The sequence below is a fragment of the Salvia splendens genome, chromosome 12, assembly GCF_004379255.2.
Source record: "Salvia splendens isolate huo1 chromosome 12, SspV2, whole genome shotgun sequence".
NCBI classification, from domain to species: domain Eukaryota; kingdom Viridiplantae; phylum Streptophyta; class Magnoliopsida; order Lamiales; family Lamiaceae; genus Salvia; species Salvia splendens.
Window position 1 is genome coordinate 1,073,638 of NC_056043.1, and position 19,996 is coordinate 1,093,633.

The following is a 19,996-nucleotide window of genomic DNA, read 5'->3' on the forward strand; positions in this document are numbered from 1 at the left end:
ATTAGCCAAAACATGGGCTATTACAAGAAGACTTGCTGCTGATAATCCTAAATCATATGCAACTTGGCATGGCTTCTCATATCCATAATTCATAGGTTGCACCTAAACCCCATCAGAAAAAAGATTACTATAGTTAATAGTATTAATTTTTTTTTAATTATTTAATTTTCTATGACCTTGAACAATGATTTAGTGCAAGATCACCTGGTTTTGAGATTCTTGCGCTTTCCACCCAAAAAACACTGCAATGATGTCTAGTAAAATGATCAAGACGCAGACGCAAATGACCATAAATTTCCCCATTCTCTTTAGTTTTTAGAGTGTGTGAAAATGTGATGGAGATTTTTCAAAAAAAAAAAACCTCTTTTGTAAATGTAGTGATAGCTTTAATTTTTTATTTTAGTGTTTTATAGTTTGAACATATATTTACATATCCACTATCATACTATTTGTACAATAAAAAAAAATCAAATTTGTATAAAAAGAAATCTAATTTTTACAATAAGAAAATATGATTTGTATAAAAGGATAATCTAACTTGTTAGATAAGAAAATCTAATTTAAATAAATGAAAATATTAATTTGCAGAAGGAAAGTCAATTAATGACAATTGGTCACAGCTTTTAATCATTCCTTAAAGTCTGCACTCACCCTTCCCTCATTTAATTATTTGTGAATATCAATCATATCATATTGTATTTTATTTTTTGTTTTAACTCACAAATAACCATACACAAAACCTCGTGTCGAAAACCAAATGTTTCATATTTAATGGGACGGAGGGAGTATATCAAATTAGAGATAATTTTATAAGGATTCTAACAAAATCTCAATTGCACATGTTTAGATGACGTCCAGATGATAAAATCTGATAATTTGTATTTCAGTGATTTGTAAATGTTGATAAGTAGTCTTATATGATTAAATGCATCAAATTTTTTCAATATAATGCATGTAACATATCAATAAAACTGTATTTATATTTTCAGTTACTTGTGTTGAAATTCGCATGTCATTGTGTTGATATTGGTAATACACTATGTTGATATAAAAAATATCATGATAATTATATTGCAACATAATTAATCTTATCCACTTATTTTAACATGACTCTAATCAACTATTTTAAAAAATTGCATAATTAACCAAACTTTATGATATTTCAGCAATCACTAAAAAACTAATAAGAAAAAGGAAAAAGCAGTTCACTTGTGCAAACACTATGGGCTTTGGCTTTGGTGGCCCGAACTGAATTCAAGCATACCCAAGCACGATCAAAACTTGGGCCGGCCCAGTTTAAATGCCTTTAGAGCCTTATTTCCCTTGTTTGGTTGCATTAAGTCATAACCTTAACCAAAAAGAAGTTGAGCAACAAAATTAGCTAGTAAATAAAAAGTGGCAACATTTTCTCATAAGTGAATAAATAAAAGGCTTAGTTAATCATGAACATAAAGAAAAACAGAATATATGTATCACCTTTGAAATTATGGAACGATATCCACCTCCACAATATTGGATGGTAAGCCCGAAGCTCTTATCTTTGCTGCAATGTGTTTGGTTGTTACAATCTTAAACTCCTCAAAAGCCGTCATCGACGCAATCTCTTCCGGAACGGTTTCAAGATGTGGACAGTTATTGATTTCTAATTGGCCGAGAATCGGCATTGCATGCCTTCCAACTTGAATGTTTCTAAGATTCCACAACTCGTTGATGATAAGGAAACGGAGACATGGAAACCCCTTGTCCCGGATCACCATTTCTCGACCGGTGAATGCATTCCGCAGTTTGAGGCGTCTCAGTCGACTCAACTTCTCTAGTACCGGCATGGGGTCTTCTTCAAGACAAGTATTAGCCAAAATCAAGTGACGAATACATCCAGGGAAATTACTCGCACTTGGTAGCCTATCGAGGCGTCCATCTAGTCTAAGTCTCTCAAGTAAATAAAGAACACTAATCTCATCCAAACACGGCATGCTTCTGAAACGAGACCCTCTCAAGATAAGGTGTTGGAGGCTCCTCAACTTTGCTAGTGACGCAAAGAGCTTTCCTACATCCAGGTTTTCATCAACGTCTTCAATGCCTAATTTTACAAGATGATTCAATGTCTCCAAGCCCGAGACCTCGTATGCCCAATCATAAATCGAGATGTTGGTTAGGGTCTCGAGATTCTCTAGTGTGTCTATTTCCAAACGATGCTGGAAAATGACATCAGACATGTGGAGATTACGAAGGCTGCCCATTTCCCCTATGATATCCGGCACCTCCACCATAAAGTTTAGATCTATATCAAGAACCTCAAGGTTTTCAAGATCCCCCAACGAGCGTGGGATCCTCGTTAGGTAATTGTTTCTTAATCCCAAGTACCTTAACTCAATCAAAGTGCCGATAGATTCTGACATAGTCTTCACCCCAAAATCTTCCAAGTCGAGTATTTTGAGTAGTTCAAAACTCTCCCAATAAGACGGGGTAACATCCTCTAAGTAGCCACCACCTCCATGGAAGATGAGAGAAATAAGCTGTTTGGTGTCTTGATTCGTCGAATGATTAAACTTCTCTCTGCCACAATGAATAACACGATGACGAGGATTCTGAGAGGGTTGGCTCTTTTGATTGCTGTTCCAGATCTCCAAGCCTATTTCCTCCTCCGCTTTTTTTATTGATAGCATGTGCAGTAGAGGATTCATTCGACACCTTTTTACTTCACGTTGGTGTGGAGTTTCATTCACTGCTTTAACAATGGATTCTGTAAGTAAAACATAACATGTTCCTTCTTCTCCGATGTACCGGTCTTCAAGTGTAGTTAGGGCGTCTAATCCACTTGCAGCCCAAATTTGTTCCAACTTCTCTTCCCTCATTATTGCATTTTCCTTAAAAAAGGACATATGCAAGAAACATGCCTTAATATCTTCATCCAATTCATCATACATCGGTTCCAATTTTTCCAATGATTCACTCAAATCAATTGAATCAAAAAGTTGTTCCCATTCAATCCCCGAAAGTCTTTGTTTTGCTTTCTGCCTTGCAACATCTATTATAGCCATTGGCAAACCCCCACATTTTTTCAGCATCTCTCTGCCCTTCCTCTCCAACTCCTTTGTGAATTTGTGCTCATCACTTGTAAATTTATCAATTGTTTTCAAAAACAATTGCCAGCTCTTATCAGAACCCAAAGCTTTCATGTTGTGAATACAATCGTCTATATTTGTAGAAAAACGACTTGTCCACAACTTTCGACTTCCACAGTCTTGATGGTCTTTATCTGATAAGAAGAATTAAGACAGATATAACACTGGTGTATCTCAAGTGTAAGATAAGCAATAAAATATATACCTATATCATCTATATGTCGCAAGATGTATCTCAAGTTCTTTCCTTTGGGCATGTTGTCGAAAACCATTAAATATCGCTTTCCTTTGAGGTGTTGCCCAAGCATCTTTTGTAGACTTCGATTATCCTTTTCCTCCAACAGAAAATCTCTTTCAATTAGTTCTTCACTGCCTACCATCATCTGTTGTATCAGATCCACAAGTATCTCTTTGTTACTCTTGTCACTAGTAATGGACACCCACGCCCGGTGCTCGAACCAGCCCACGACCTCCTTATGGTTGTACACTTGTCTCGCAAGAGTTGTCTTTCCGATACCAGTCATGCCTTTGATAATCCATGTATCGTCTGTACACAAATCGTTTAACAATACTTTGTCAATCAACTTGCGCACGTCTTTCTCCAACCCCACCACAACTTCGTTCTTCTTCTTCTTCTTCTTCTTCTTCTTATTCGTCTTCTTCTTCTTCTCATTTTTGCATTCTGCTCCGAAGTTTATGATTCGCATTTTTGTCAACTTGATCTCATTTTGGTATGTACCGAACCAGTAACCAATAATGTACCTGCTATCCGCAACATCTTGAGCCAACTCGAGCAAGTCAGCCATCAAATATTTTGGCCTTCTCCTCTCTTCCATTTTCAAGTCACTCAAGAAATCCAACATCCCTCTTAGCTCTTTAGTTCTGGATTCCAACTCGCGCCGTCCAGGATACGAACTCTCGAGGTGTTGTATCATCCCCAAGATCGCGGCCTCCGCCATGTTAATGTCCTAGAATATATAACGGCATTTAGTGAGATCAGCGCGCGTTTAGCTCTTAAGTAATATTCCTTCTGCCCCACTATAATTGAGTCGTATTTCCATTTTGGTTGTTCCATTATAATTGAGTCATTTCCATTTTCGGCAAAAAAACACATTTAATCTCTCTTACTATATTGTCAATTCAGTTATCTATATTGTTCCCTCCACTTAATTTACCAAACACCATTTAGAAATGTCTCAACTATATTGAAACACATACCGGATGGAGTACTATTAGGAATTTGGTTGTTAGTTGTATATATACATATATCATGTCAGGGTCATGTTAGGTCGATCGCTTTCTTTAATTGATAACTTTCAACTATGTCAATATCCTACAACAACATACATTATAGATGTCAACACAAAGACATTTGTATGCCAACTAAATGTAGTTGGCATATGTATGTGTTACATTTTGTTGACATAAATACCAATTATCAATTTAAGAAAGTTATGAACTGATCATATCCCTATCATGATTATTAATAAGGTTACAAAGATTAATTTTCATTTTCTTAATATACATAATTTAATGGCTGGGAGGGTGGAAGTAAGAATTTTCATATGAATTTGGGGTACAATAATTCCTGTTTTTTTCCCTTAAAATTCGGGCCGATCCCTAATTTGGGACAATTAATCAAGGCGGATTTCACTAACAAGTTTTAGTAATTAAAATAAAGCTTTCGAATCTTAACATGACGAACATAGAGTTGATTGCATCTTAATTGCATCTAACAACACTCTATTTAACGAAATGATTCAAGATTGAATCAATTTCTAAGCTAAAACAAAAGCTCCCAAATTCAAACTTCTAAAAAAACAGCAACATATAAATCATGTGATGAATTGTAAAACTATACATTCAAATGAAGGAAAAAAAAATACCTTTTTGTGAATTTTTCTTCTTAGCTTTGCCCCTCGAATGGATCTTTCGATGCAATCAGTCTCTTATTTGAAATTTTGAAGGGTAGAGACTGTGATATCTTCCAAAGCTGAAAGAGAAACTACAAATTCCTAAAACTGAATATGGTCAACTTTTGGCAAGTTGATCAATTGGGACTAACTAATGCATAATATAAAAATAATTTGATTTAAATCAAATTTATGATGCCACCATTGCCTGACAATAACAATAAAAATAAAAAAAATTTCAACTAGGTAAGTAGTGTGACCATGTCAGAGGAGGCAAGTAGATGCACTTATATAGTATTTAAAAGTAATTTTTGCGCATTAGAGGCAACTATTAATAATTTCTAGCTACTATTATAAAATACTAGTGCTTTTCTGAATCAATTATTTAGGGATTTTCGATTGCATAATTTAAACGAAAGTCTCCTCTAAATGATTTATAATCATAGTAGCTGGCTGGCAGCACCTACTTGCAAGTAATGTTTATTTTTAGGATTTGATTTTGCAAGGATATCTCTAGTACAATGACCAAGACACAGATGAAAATATAATTTGTATAAAAGGATAATCTAACTTGTATAATACTAAAAAAAATCTAATTTGCATAAATAAAAATTTTAATTTACTGCCACAACCACATTTCTTAAATTATTCTTTCAGGTGGCGTTCGGTTGCCATGACTAATATAATGAGACTATCCCTCTAGGATTAAGTTGTGGGATTATTTTAGTTGGAGGGGGGAGGCTATGACTAATTATCATGAGACTATCCACCTAGGATTAAGTTGAAGGGTTCAATCTTATGAACCAAACATGATATATATTTAATCATGAGATTTAATCTTGCCAACCGAACACCCCCTCAATGTACTACTATCGGGTTGCCTCATTCGAAACAACACATACAAAGTCTGTAGTCTGTACTCACCCATACATATTTTTGTATTTTAGTTTATATATAATAAAATCTAATTAAACTATTTTTTTGATTTATTAAATAAAAAATTCATTACTTTCATTTATTGTATATTTTAATTAAATTAAAACCATAATTAGCATTTCAAAAAGGATAATTATCTCTTCACTAGAGATATTCATTTCAAAACTATCTTAAAATGAGAATGTTGAGAACTATCAATTGGTAGCACAAAATATGCATAGAAGTCAGGTGTCAATGACATATAGAATTTCTGTCAAATCCAAATCAATGAGACAATTAAAAAATATATCACAATTGATGATATAATTGATTATTTTTTTAGAATTGCATATTTGACTTAGAATTCATGATTTTTCAGCAATATGAAACTGAAAAACGGATCACAATTGCAAAACTATGGGCTTTGGCTTTGGTGGCCCGAACTGAATTCAAGCATACCCGAGCACAATCAAAACTTGGGCCGGCCCAGTATAAATATACCTTTAGAGCCTAATTTCCCTTTTTTTTTGGTTGCATATGAAAAAAATCAGCCATAAAAGTAAAGCAACAAAATTAGCTAGTAAATAGAAAGTGAAGTGAACACTTTCTCATAAATGAAAAAATAAAAGGCTTAGTTAATCATCAACATTTGGTAGCCTACCCAGGCGTCCATCTACTCTAAGTCTCCCAAGTGAATAAAGATCACCAATCTTGTCCAAACACAGCATGCTTATGAAACGAGACCCTCTCAAGATAAGGTTTTTGAGGCTCACCAACTTCTATTATTATTATTATTATTTGAAAAAAAAAACAACTAAGGGCATTTGATTATCAACTCACTTGAGGTCAAGAAAAGACAATTAGGGATAGTGTGTGATGATTTATGGTAATTATCATTATCCATAAAAGTAATAACATTTCTCAAGTTTTATCATTGTAAGTGGATATATAGTTTGATATATATAATACTGAAAAAAAAAATTATTGGGGTAATTGTCGGTTCTTTAATCACTGCAAAATATAATTAATTCCCTGAATTCGATCTATTATACAACCCACCGTATCAAGGAAAGTGAAAATTGTAATCCATAATCATATTTTTAGAATTGATATTTAATCACTGCAAAACCTAATTAATTACATGAATTCTATCATCCAACCCAATCCAAATCAAGGAAAGTATATATCTACTTTTAAATTAGAATGATACTCCCACTATCCACCAACTTTATTCCACTCACATTTTATTATATAAAACTAATATATAAAAGTAGGTCTCATCTTCCACTAACTTTTTCAACTCAATATCTACTATATATATTTCTTTAACCGTGACAATCCAAACGGCTTCAATTAATCGTGGACGGAGGGAGTATTTAACACACTTGTTGTGATTTACGCACACAAGGCTTTCACACACTCAAGAAGATCACACACACACACTCACTGTTGTATGAGATCACACAATGCAGAAACACACACACTCACACTTTTAGTATTGAAGATGATAATCTTGGAGAGAAACGGGAAAACTCTTTATTGATAAAACTCCTACTAAACTACATACACGGTTTTGAGCTATTTAAAGCTCTACAATCAAGTAGCAACTGCTACTAACTAACTACAAGAAGAATCAAGAAAGCAAGAAGAATAACCGCTACATCTCAGCTAACTAACTGCTGCTCCAACGGCTAGTTCGGCTAGGTTGCTTCTTCCTTCTCGGCTCAAGACCGAACTCCTTCCTCGGCTCAAGACCGAACTCCTTCCTCGGCTCAAGACCGAACTCCATTCTCGGCTCAAGACCGAACTCCCTTCTCGGCTAGTTCCAGCTCAAAGCCGAGCTTACCGAACTCTGCCTTCTTCTTCCAACTGAAATGAGCACTCCATTATTACAATTCTCCACCTGAGGGCTCATCTCAGTTCTTGCACAAACATTGATCAACTTCTTGCAATGATCAAACTTGTCTCTACCTAGAGACTTTGTTAGCATGTCAGCCGGATTGTGCAAGGTGTTAATCTTAATCACCTTCACTCTCCCCTTCTCAATCTCGTCTCTAATAAAATGCAACTTTATGTCTATGTGCTTGCTCCTTTCATGAAAACCCGGATGTTTAGCCAAGCACATAGCCGAGCTGCTGTCACAATGAATCACCATTGTCTTTTGGTCAAAACCAAAGTCAGAAATCACTCCCTGAATCCAAAAACTCTCCTGTACAGCTGCAGTGAGAGCTATATACTCTGATTCTGTTGTTGAGAGAGCAACAACACTTTGCAACCCTGATTTCCAGCTGATTACAGTTCCAAACATGGTGAAAAGATAACCTGTTTGGGACTTTCTGTTGTCCAGGTTTGCAGCATAGTCTGCATCACAATAGCCCTGCACAACCTTCTCAGATTCACCTTCCCAGCCATTGAAGACAATTCCCCAGCCACTGGTTGACTTCATGTTCCTCAATATCCACTTGAGAGCATTCCAATGCTCCTTCCCCGGGTCAGCCATGTATCTGCTAGTCACTGAGATAGCATGTGCCAGATCTGGTCTGGTACAGATCATAGTATACATAACACTTCCAACCACACTAGCATAAGGAATAGACTCCATCTCCTCAGCCTCTTGCTTAGATTTAGGGGCCTGCTCCTTTGAAAGCTTAAAACTCTGGGACAGAGGAGTTGATGCAGCTTTTGCATTTTCCATTTTGAATCTCTGCAAAACTTTCTCAATATAGTCAGTTTGCAGCATCCACAGCTTCTTGCAGCCTCTATCTCTCTGAATATGTATGCCTAGGATCTTCCTTGATTCTCCTAGATCCTTCATTTCAAAGCTTGACTTCAGATCTTGTTTAACTTTCTGAATTTCTGTCATAGAAGGCCCTGCAAGTAGCATATCATCCACATAGAGTAATAGGTAGGCAATGGGAGTCCTGCCTGCCTTCTTGATGTAAATACAATCATCATATTCTGACTTGGAGAAGCCAATCTTCTTCATCTGTGCATCAAACTTCTTATTCCACTGTCTAGGACTTTGCTTAAGTCCATAAAGACTTTTCTGTAACAGGCACACCTTGCCTTCTTCTCCAATCTTCACATAGCCCTCTGGCTGTTCCATGAAGATAGTTTCCTCTAGATCTCCATTGAGGAAGGCTGTCTTCACATCAAGCTGTTGTAGCTCCCAGTCAAGCTGATTCACCACAGCCAATAGGATCCTAATTGAAGTGTGCTTCACAACAGGTGCAAACACTTCATTGAAATCGATTCCCTCCTGCTGTGTAAAGCCTCTAGCCACCAGCCTTGCCTTGAACCTGACTCTATCCTTATCAGTGGTCTCAATCTTTCTTTTAAACAACCACTTACAGCTTACCAGCCTCCTTTCCTTACCATCTGTACTCAGCTTGGATTTGTCCACCAAAATCCATGTTTTGTTCTTGAGTAAAGACTCTATTTCCTCATTCATGGCTTCAATCCATCTTTCTCTATCTTTACTCTGCATAGCTTCTTTATATGTGAGTGGATCTGCACCATCAATACTTTCAGCTGCACACAGAGCATAATACACAACATCAGAGAACTTTGTTGGTGGCCTTGTTTCTCTTCTAACTCTGTCCCTTGCAAGCTGATAGTCTCTGATAGAGTCTGATATAGACTCACCAGCCTGGTTGCCCTGAGTTGGAGCCTCTTCTTTATCTGAATCAGACTCACTCCCTGAGTCAGTGACTCCACCTGCTCCTAGGCCAACCCCCACAGGCTCCACCTTGAAGAAATCACCCTCATCTTCACTGGAGTCCAGCTTATCTTTCAGGTATGGCATCTGATCCTCCAAGAACACCACATCCCTACTCACCAAGACCTTCTGCTTACCAGGCTCAATACACCAGAGCCTATACCCCTTAACACCCCTCTGATATCCCAGCAAGATACATTTCAGAGCCCTAGCTTCAAGCTTACTTTGCCTAGCATGAGCATAGGCTGCACACCCAAACACCTTGTATTTTGAGTAGTCACTATGAGCTCCATACCACATGTAATCAGGAGTTTCAGATTTCAGGGCAGTAGATGGGCATTTATTGATGAGATAGGCTGCTGTATACACAGCCTCACCCCAGAACCTGCTGCTCAAACCAGAACTAAGAAGCAGGCACCTCACCCTCTCTAGGGTAGTCCTATTCATCCTCTCCACAACACCATTTTGCTGGGGATTACCAGGAACAGTACGGTGCCTCTTCATACCCTTCTCTTTACAAAACAGATCAAACTCAGCAGACAAGAACTCTAGGCCATTGTCTGTTCTTAAGCATTTAACACTTCTACCCTTCTCTAGCTCAACCTCCTTACACCATATCTTGAACTTTGTGAGTGTTTCAGATTTTTCTTTAAGAATATATACCCACAACTTCCTTGTATAGTCATCAATGATAGCTAGATAATACTTTCCTCCACCAATTGAACACACCGGTGAAGGCCCCCAAAGATCACTATGTATGTAGTCTAAAGGGGCTGTAGAAGAGTGAATACCTGTAGGATAGGGTGCCTTCTTTGCTTTTCCAAGTATACACTGCTCACAGGGGTCCATCTTGTTGAAATCTCCAGAGATCAGGCCCTTCTTGATGAGTTCTTTCAAGCTTCCTTCTGCTGGATGGCCCAGCCTCTTGTGCCATAGCATTAGGGAATCATCTGACACAGCATTGCTTTCTCCATCAATAGCCTTAGCCTTCAGATAATAGAGAATATGCTCTCTGTCAGCCTCCATCATCACTGCATCTCCAGATTTAACAAACAATTTTCCTTGACTCATTAATATAGTGAACCCCTTCTGCTCCAGCATTCCCAATGAGATGAGGTTCCTCTTCACTTCTGGAATATACCTCACCCCAGTTAGGATCTTTATAGAGCCATCTTGTAGGCTTAGCTTTACCTTCCCTATTCCTCTGATCTGACAAATGTGATTATTACCCAGCACCACAGTGCCGGTTGCTTCTTGAAGGTCATGAAACCAGCTCCTATTTGGGCACATATGGAAGCTGCACCCTGAGTCCATTATCCATCTGTGACTGACCCCATTGTCACTAATATTCATAAGTTGAGCCGGGGGATCAGCACTCTCCACACAATCAGATTGGTTGTGTCCCTCAGAGGCCATCTTCCTCTTCCATGCATGACAATCTTTCTTCAAATGTCCAGGTTTCTTGCACCAATAGCAAGCTCTGGTTTCCTTCTGAGCATCAGAACTTGAGGGTTTAGGGCCCTCAAACTTCTTCTTGAAGTTCTGCTTCCTGAACTTCTTCACATTCAAGGCCTCTGCAGCTTGAACATTGGAGCTTGCAGAGCCTCTGTTGGCTGTCTTCTGGAGTTCTTTGGCCATCAAGGCTGAATAGACTTCTGCATAGGTGATAGGTTTATCTCTTCCATAGATAATTGCATCACTTAACTGGTCATACGAGCTAGGCAAGGCATTCAATGTGAGAATGGCCTTATCCTCATCTGAAATCTTGACATCAACAGATCCCAGGTCATCAATGATCTTGTTGAACTCCTCTAGCTGCTCAATGATGGACCTATCTCCAGAAAAACTATAGGCATACAGCCTCTTCTTGAGATACAGCCGGTTAGCCAAGGATTTGGCCAAGTAAACTTCATCCAACTTGTCCAAGATCTCCACCGCAGTCTTGGCTTCTTGAACATCCCTCAAGACCTTATCTCCAAGGCACAGAATCACTGCAGAATGTGCCTTGAGCTGCATCTCCTCCATCTTTGCCTGAGCTTTATCATCAAGCACTGGAGCCTTTCCTTTCTCCTCTGGTTTTGCAAGAACTGCGGCCAAGTCTTGTTGAATCAAAACCGCCTTCATCTTCATCTTCCACAGGCCATAATCATTCTTGCCTGTGAACTTTTCTGCATCAAGCCTTGCTGCCATCTCTGAAACCGTTTGATCCTCTGCAAATCAGCTTCAATATCCCTTCCCACAGACGGCGCCACTTGTTGTGATTTACGCACACAAGGCTTTCACACACTCAAGAAGATCACACACACACTCACTGTTGTATGAGATCACACAATGCAGAAACACACACACTCACACTTTTAGTATTGAAGATGATAATCTTGGAGAGAAACGGGAAAACTCTTTATTGATAAAACTCCTACTAAACTACATACACGGTTTTGAGCTATTTAAAGCTCTACAATCAAGTAGCAACTGCTACTAACTAACTACAAGAAGAATCAAGAAAGCAAGAAGAATAACCGCTACATCTCAGCTAACTAACTGCTGCTCCAACGGCTAGTTCGGCTAGGTTGCTTCTTCCTTCTCGGCTCAAGACCGAACTCCTTCCTCGGCTCAAGACCGAACTCCTTCCTCGGCTCAAGACCGAACTCCTTCCTCGGCTCAAGACCGAACTCCATTCTCGGCTCAAGACCGAACTCCCTTCTCGGCTAGTTCCAGCTCAAAGCAGAGCTTACCGAACTCTGCCTTCTTCTTCCAACTGAAATGAGCACTCCATTATTACAACACTAATTGTTGAATTTGAGTATACGGAGATACAAACTTGCCGGGTGAAAATTACATGGAAAAAATGAGAAAAATACATGGAAACAACTGAAAAATTATACGGAAAAACGAGATACGCCCCGGTAGTGCTCTCGGTTTGGCGTGTCGTCCCAAAGATAAAACGGCTTCGTCTCTGAAGTAGCAGCACCGCTACCAGCAGAGCTCCGGCGAACGGGAGTAAGGCGAGGGCATAGCTTCGACGGGAAGATTATGCAGAGAGGGAGAGAGCGTGTATGCAAGAATGCTTGAGTTTGTTGTGTGTAGAATGCAGGGATGCATGCCTATTTATAGGCCAAGTCCACCCGCAGGGGTTGCTGGAGTCAACAGACATAATGTCTGTCATCAAGGCCATTGACTGTAACCGCCGGGGGTTACTAACTGTTGCACTAGACGTTGGGAGCTGAAGAGACAAGATGCATCTGGACACACTACACAGCGGGATACACCATGGACCGTCGGGGACCTTTTGTCTCCCGCTATGCGTCGGGGTCCATCGGGGACCTTTTGACTCCCGTTATGCATCGGGGTCCATCGGGGACAGCGTGGAATTTGAGTTGGTTTAAAAAGAATATGCGGGGCTTGAATCCCTCTCAACGACCAGCTCCAAAGAACAGCCCAAAGACCACCCAAAGACCAATTGTCAAGTCACAAGGCACCCGACGCCCGGTGCACGGGTCGCGGGCGGGCGGCGGCGCGCGCGTGTGGGTTCTATCACCCGTCTTATTCTACGATAATTATTACACATAATAATTCATCTTATTAAATACTTCATAAAAGAATTTTATCATCCCCGATGTGGGATAATTAACACTCAGTTAATTAATCCCTTAGTTTTTCTCATAACTCATTTCTAGTTTTATTGTGACCAACTTTAATATATTATTTCTCACCCACCGGGAATCGGATTTGAGAAAATGAATGTACTACGGTCATCTACTCGGAACGTAGATCGACGCTATTACATTTAATTTCACAAAATTAAATGTCTTGTCACATTTATTATTAGTCAAAGTCGTTTGACCAAGTACGATTCCAACACTAATCTGGTCTGGTCAAAAGTTGACCAGTCACATTTTTTATTGAATTATTAAATATAAACTAAAACATGTCGTTTAGGACCAGAAGCTATCACACTATAATATATAAAAACAAAAAAGTTAGAGGTCCAATTTTGAACTTAGACTTTAGAAAAAAAAAACTCCAATATGCTCACTTCCCAGCTCAAGAAATGACCAAAAACTACAAGGGCCTATAAAACCATAATCAAATCAAATCACACATAGCAACAAAAGAGAGATAAAATAGATTGAGAATGTGTTATATTTACCAATAGAAAAAAAAGGAATCCAATAGACATCTTCTTGGTGCGAGAGGCTCTCTCAGTCACTCCATCAATGCAAACACTTCATCCACAATACAAAGTAGCCAAAACATGGGCTATTCCAAGAAGAATTGCTGCGGCTAACCCTAAAACCACTGCTTCATGGCTTGGCTCTAGGCACTCAGAAACCCTAAGCTTCAAATGATTCTCCTAAACCCCATCAAAAAAGATTAATTACTATAGTTAGTATAAGTTTTTCTATGATTTTGAACATAGATTTCGTGCAAGATTACCTTGTATTGAGCTACATCCGCCTTCAACCCGAGCATCCTGACTCAACTTATTTTTAACACAAGTATAGCCGCAAGTGTACTGGGCTAATGTAGCAAATAGTAAGCAAGAGTATCGTATCCACAGAGACAATGAGTGTCAACCTAAGTACCACGAACCAACCTCAACTACTATCTAGATAGATCAGAAAGTTTTGGTTTTTCTAAATCTACTTGAAAGCAAAGCATAAACAATTAAAAACAACTAGAGAACTAAAAGCAAATAAAAGAAAACGGATGTAGATTAAGGATGAGGGAGGTAGAATCCTACGGGATCGATAACAACTATCATATGCTCAACTAATTTCCAAACTATGCCAACAAAGGCTCTCAAGGGTTATTAAGCTATCACTAAGGTAAAACTATATCTTCTCCCAAAGCATACAATTTATAGATTGCTACCTAGAACCGAAGTGTCCTTCCTAGTACTAAGGCAACAACTCCTAAAAGCTCCTAAGATACTTAGCTTCATTCAAAGGCTCAAATCTCCTGATTATATTGGCAAAGACATCAATTTCTTCTCTTTCAAATTAAACTACTCACTTCCCAGTTATTGTAGTAAAATCCACATATATTTATAAGGTGATCAGGAAAACAAATGTATAAGCATAGAAGAAATTAAAATAACCACATGAGTCAAAGCATAGAAAAAGGAAATCAATTAAACATAAGAATCAGTGTATCTCCCTCGTAGAACTCTACGGAGGATTTAGCTACTCATGTTCATCACAAAAGTCAAAGAAATATTCAAAGAAATATTCAAAAACATTGTTTGAACAAAAATAAAATTAAAATATGAACTCCTAGAATTGGATTGGGCGGATTGGAGGTCTCGTCTTCAATCTTGCGATGAATACTCGTCCTCTGCTCGTTCTTCTCTTCTTCCTAGGTTAAAAACTGGTATTTTTGGGATAGGAGGCGTAAAAGCTCTGTTGGGAGGCGAAATAAGCTGTCCAACGAAGCTGGCGGGTCGCCAGGTTCCTACGGCATTTTTCCTGTGAGATACTGGCGGGTCGCCAGGTTCGTTTGCACGCGAACCCGGCAGGTCGCCAGCTATGTCTCTACTCCGCGCAGTCTCTGTAAAACGGCCATAACTTTTTCTACTGAACTCCGATTGACACATTTAAGATATCCACGCGAAGCTCTTTTGAAGACAAAGAGAATGATATGCATTATGGGCGAATCGGACTTCAAAATCTCCAGAAAACCTGTCTCAAACCAAAAGCTGCTGCACATCCATATATTTTGTACATTTTTCTACACATTCTTCATAAAATGGTCAAAATACTAACATAACAGAGAAGTAGCTATAACCATACCTCAAAGTACACAATATATGATCAAAACAAGATAAAACTACTCTCTAAAACCATGCAAAAACCAAGTGAATCACATCCCACCTATGACGTCTAGCGCAACGATCGAAAAGCAAACGGAAAGGTCTAAAATTTTCCGCATTTTCTGCAGTTGATAAGCTTTGGAGATGGAAAGTAGTGTGTGGAAATGTGATTTGAGATTTCGAGAAAAGAACTTTTGTTAATTTAATTTGATTGTGACTTTATTTTTATTTTTTTACTTATTAGGTGTAATTTATAGCATGATCATACTCATTCTGTCTAACAAAATTTGTCACATTTTGATCAGGTATGGATTTTAAGAAATTTAATGGATTGAGAGTTGAAAAAGTTAGCGAAATATAAGTTGTTTTATAATAACAAGAACCAAATATATAGAGAGAAACGAACCTTTAGATAAAGATGAAGACGACACGAATGTTTATGTATAAATGGTTTATAAGTCAATGGAATTTCTACTATACACGTTACGTACGTCAAATTCCGAAAGAAAACTTACACTCACAAATCAAAAGATATATCTTTCAATTCATCTAATAGAAAAGTTAATTAATGTTAATTAAAGTAATAGAAAATCTAATTTATGTGAGAAGAAAACCTAATTTACAGAAGAAAAGGTGGATTGATGAAATATATTGGACTGATCATAGTGCGGTTCAAACCATCCCACACTGGAGAATTAGAGAACGTACAAGCAATATATTTATTTACAGATGCAAAATCAATTGATTCAATTTAATGTTGGCCTTGTGATTTTTTGAAGTTTCGAATTATACTATTCTTATTAGTTATTATGATAGAGAGATTGGCGTCGGGTTAGGTCCTCCCATCAGAGAAATTAGATTAATAGGGACCTAGATAATTATTTTATTCCAGAACTTAGCTAATAATCTTCATTATTTTAGTTGTATTTTATGATTTATTTCTATAGCGGTTAGAATTTGATTTGATTTATTTTATTTTCCTAGGATATCTTTGCTCTTACATAAAGATCACAAGATTGGAGGAAACTGTCACCAAGCTCTGTGGTTTTATTACTATTTCAGTTTATACATGATTGGAAGAATATTTTAAAAAAGTGCTACACCAAATGATATTTAAAAAAAGTGCTATATCAAATGAAATAGCAAAAGCCAATAGTAATACTAAAGAGTGAGACATTACTTGGGGTCACCAAGAAAAAAATAAAATAGTGACAATTCCATAAATAAAAGGCTAATTAATCCCCCCAATGAAATAAGGAAGTGGCAGTAGCATAGTATGCAACTGCAAAGAAGGCATGAACCATGCATGAGTAGCCGCCGTGCTTAAGGGCATGGCGTTGCACTTGCAGTGTGACACCGCACGACTCGCTTGATTCGTGGTTTGACTTTATTCCGTACGCGAGAAAAGCTGCTCCGATGAGCATGACGATCCTGCACGGAAACTTGTGTAAGAGCGTCTGATGGGTCAAGAATCGTCAAATATTTAGAGTAGATAATCTCATAGACCAAAGGTCTCAGGTTGAAATCCACGGTGGCGCGGCCTTTAAATATACGTTCAGAATAAAATTTGCATCATCTCTGTTCTCATTAAAATATCATGTAATTCAACAAAGTGGTCAATCAAGAAAATAGTCATTTTGATACTCTCTCTGTCACACAATAATTGTCACTCTTTTCCATTTCGGTCCGTCTCACAATAATTGTCACACTTCATTTATACCATAAATGGTAAGTAGGTCTCACATTCCACTAACTCACTTCACTCACATTTTATTATAAAACCAATATAAAAAAAGTGGGTCTCACATTTCACTAACTTTTTCAACCAACTTTTCTTTACATTTCTTAAAACTCGTGCCCACAATAAGAGTGACAATTATGGTAGGACGGAGAAAGTATGTTACTTAGTCAAATCAAAGAGAGAGAGAGAGAATGTGTTACTTACCAAGTTGTCCCAAGGAATATCTTGGCCAACATTTTATTGGAAGAGTCTTTCTTAGTGAAAAAACAAGGCAAATTAGCAATAACATGGGCTATTACAAGAAGACTTCCTGCTCCTATCCCTAAAACATATGCATCATGGCTTGGCCCCTTGCACTCCAATATCCACAGCTTCAAATGCCTCTTCTAAACCCAATCAAAAATAACATATTACTTAGTCAATATATTTTTTTTTAAATGAAAAAGAAATTCTTTTTAAAAATTTCTAAGAATTTGAAGAAAGATTAGTGCAAGATCACCTCGCGTTGAGCCTCATCTGCTTTCAACCCGAGATTCCCTCCAACGACGTCTAGTGCAATGATAAAGAGGCAAACGACAATGTCTAAAAATTTCTTCAATTTCTGCAGTTTTTAAAGTGATGATTGTTAAGCTTTGGAGAGGGAAGGAATGGGTATAGGAAAATACATTATTGTGTGGGAATGTGATGGAGATTTTGAAGGAAAAAAACCTCTTTTGTCAATGTGATGGGTACCCGATTAGTTAGGTTCAGGTCAGTGGCGGACGCAGGAAATATTAATAGTAGGGGCTTCTTAATCATATACTCATTTCATTTACTAAAAATAGAAATTCTGAAAACGGTATGAGTTTTAATGCAAAATCGGTAAAGTAAAAAAATGAAAAAAAAATTGATAAAATATGATAGAGGAGGAGAAAAATATAGGGAAATTAGTGTTAGTGGATTGTGTGTCCATTTTCTAAAATGAAAAGTTTCTATTTTTAAGAAATGGTTTTTAAATGAAAGAATTTTCATTTCTAGTATATTGATGGAGTATATTTTTATTATATTATACTCCACCGTTCCAAGGTAATTGTGTCGTATTCTTTTTTTATTGTCTCAAAGTAGTTATGTCATTTACTTTTTTGGCAAAAATTTTATCTTCTCTTATACTTTATTCTTTTTTCATCTCTCTTATTTTATTTCATCTCTTATTGTACTCTTTCCACTTTTAACATTTAACACATCAATTTCTTAAGTATCGTGTCTAAAAAAATGCTTCACATGTCTTGAGTCGGACTCATATTATATACTAGTATATATGAAAAAAGTAATACTTGTATCATAAAAAAATCATATACACTAGTCCAACCCATCATAAATTTAAAATAGCTAAAGGAATTAAAGGAAGTGATGTGAAAGAACTTGAAAAAGTAGAAAAAATCTTTGTTATGCATTTTAGCTACTCGTATATTTGAAATAAGTTTAACAATTTATGCAACACAGCAAAAGGAATTAAGGAAGTTTTCATTGGTCAAAATTTATAACTTAGGGTAAATTTCATAATCAATTTTATTTTATAAGAGAACATTAATTGGAGCTCAAAACGGTACAGTACTTTTTAAATGTGACTTTCAATACCTAATATAGTAATATTATATCACTAATTTCTTCCCCAAAGTTTCGTCAGCCATTTTCTTCTTTCATTATCTTTTGCAAATTTTCGATCCTCGAAATTTGTCCAGCCCCTTCACATCATTCAGTTCCAGTAATTTAGTGTGCAATTATATTGGCTTTGGAAGGAATTAAAACTGTTATCATTAATTTTTAAAAATTTTATAAATAGAAAAAGATGAAAAAAATCTTGTTGGGGAGGGCTTAAGCCCTTCCATCCCTCCACCTGTGTCCGCCAATGGTTCAGGTACCCGCACCGGGTATTAGGGTACCCGAATTCAAATCCGGGTCGGGTATTGGGTATGATATTTTTGAAATTTCGGGTTCGGTACCCGAATTTACAGGCCTACCCACCCCCATAAATATATTTATCATTTAAAAGAGAATGGAAAATGACACTCCCTTCATCCCCCATTATATGTCTCAGTTTTTCATTTTGATATGTCTTTTATCAATTGTCTCGTTTCGTTTTTACTACTTTTGGTAATAAATCTTATATTTCACTTACTTATTTTACTCATATTTTATTATAAATATAAAAGTAGAATTTACTTTCTTTTACATTTCTTAACACGTGTACAGGATCAAAGTGAGACACATATTAGAGGCAGAAGGAGTATGATTTTTGTCAGAATATGACTTGAATAGTTGACACACCCCGACTACATTTCGAATGGATGATGGATATCCGCAACTCGGACTTTACCAAAACTAAAAAAATGAATACATGAGAGAAAAAACCTAAGAATTTGGAAAAAGAACCTTAGAAAAATGCATGTCCATTTGAACGATGAAGACGCCACAAAACGTTAATTTGTGTATGAATGCTTGATACAAGTCAAATCCCGAAAATAAACAAGAGAGATTAAATCACCAAATATTATTGATCCCAAATCATCTAATACAGTCTATTTATAGGCAAATTAAAGCTTAATACATAAGAAAATATAACTATGAAGGAAATCCAATTATCGCAATAGAAAATCTAATACAGTATATGTAAAACAATCTAATTTACCGAACGAAATTCGGTTGATGCAATTTAATGTTGGTCAAAACTTTTCAATTATCTATTATATTCAGGTAAAAATAAATACCAAAACAGTAAAAAGTCGCATTGGC

The 19,996-nt window shown here is 37.1% G+C and overlaps 1 protein-coding gene across 1 annotated transcript; it reads right to left on the reverse strand.

Moving 5' to 3' along the window:
• Positions 1–1,080: 1,080 nt before the first annotated feature.
• LOC121758137 (probable disease resistance protein At1g58602) lies at positions 1,081–5,150 on the reverse strand. Its single transcript, XM_042153564.1, has 4 exons — positions 5,012–5,150; positions 3,331–4,093; positions 1,477–3,259; positions 1,081–1,348 (listed from the first exon to the last, which is right to left on the reverse strand). The coding sequence occupies exons 2-3, from the start codon at positions 4,082–4,084 to the stop codon at positions 1,485–1,487; spliced, it is 2,529 nt and encodes an 842-aa protein (XP_042009498.1). The 5' UTR covers positions 4,085–4,093; positions 5,012–5,150; the 3' UTR covers positions 1,081–1,348; positions 1,477–1,484.
• Between the last annotated feature and the right edge of the window lie 14,846 nt (positions 5,151–19,996).

Bases quoted from the DNA above. Each gene is read 5' to 3' on its own strand.
- LOC121758137 (XM_042153564.1), bottom strand. From the start codon at position 4,084: ATGGCGGAGGCCGCGATCTTGGGGATGATACAACACCTCGAGAGTTCG. The intron at 3,260-3,330 runs GTATATATTTTA...TCTTCTTATCAG, and splicing joins GCGACATATAGATGATATAG to ATAAAGACCATCAAGACTGT.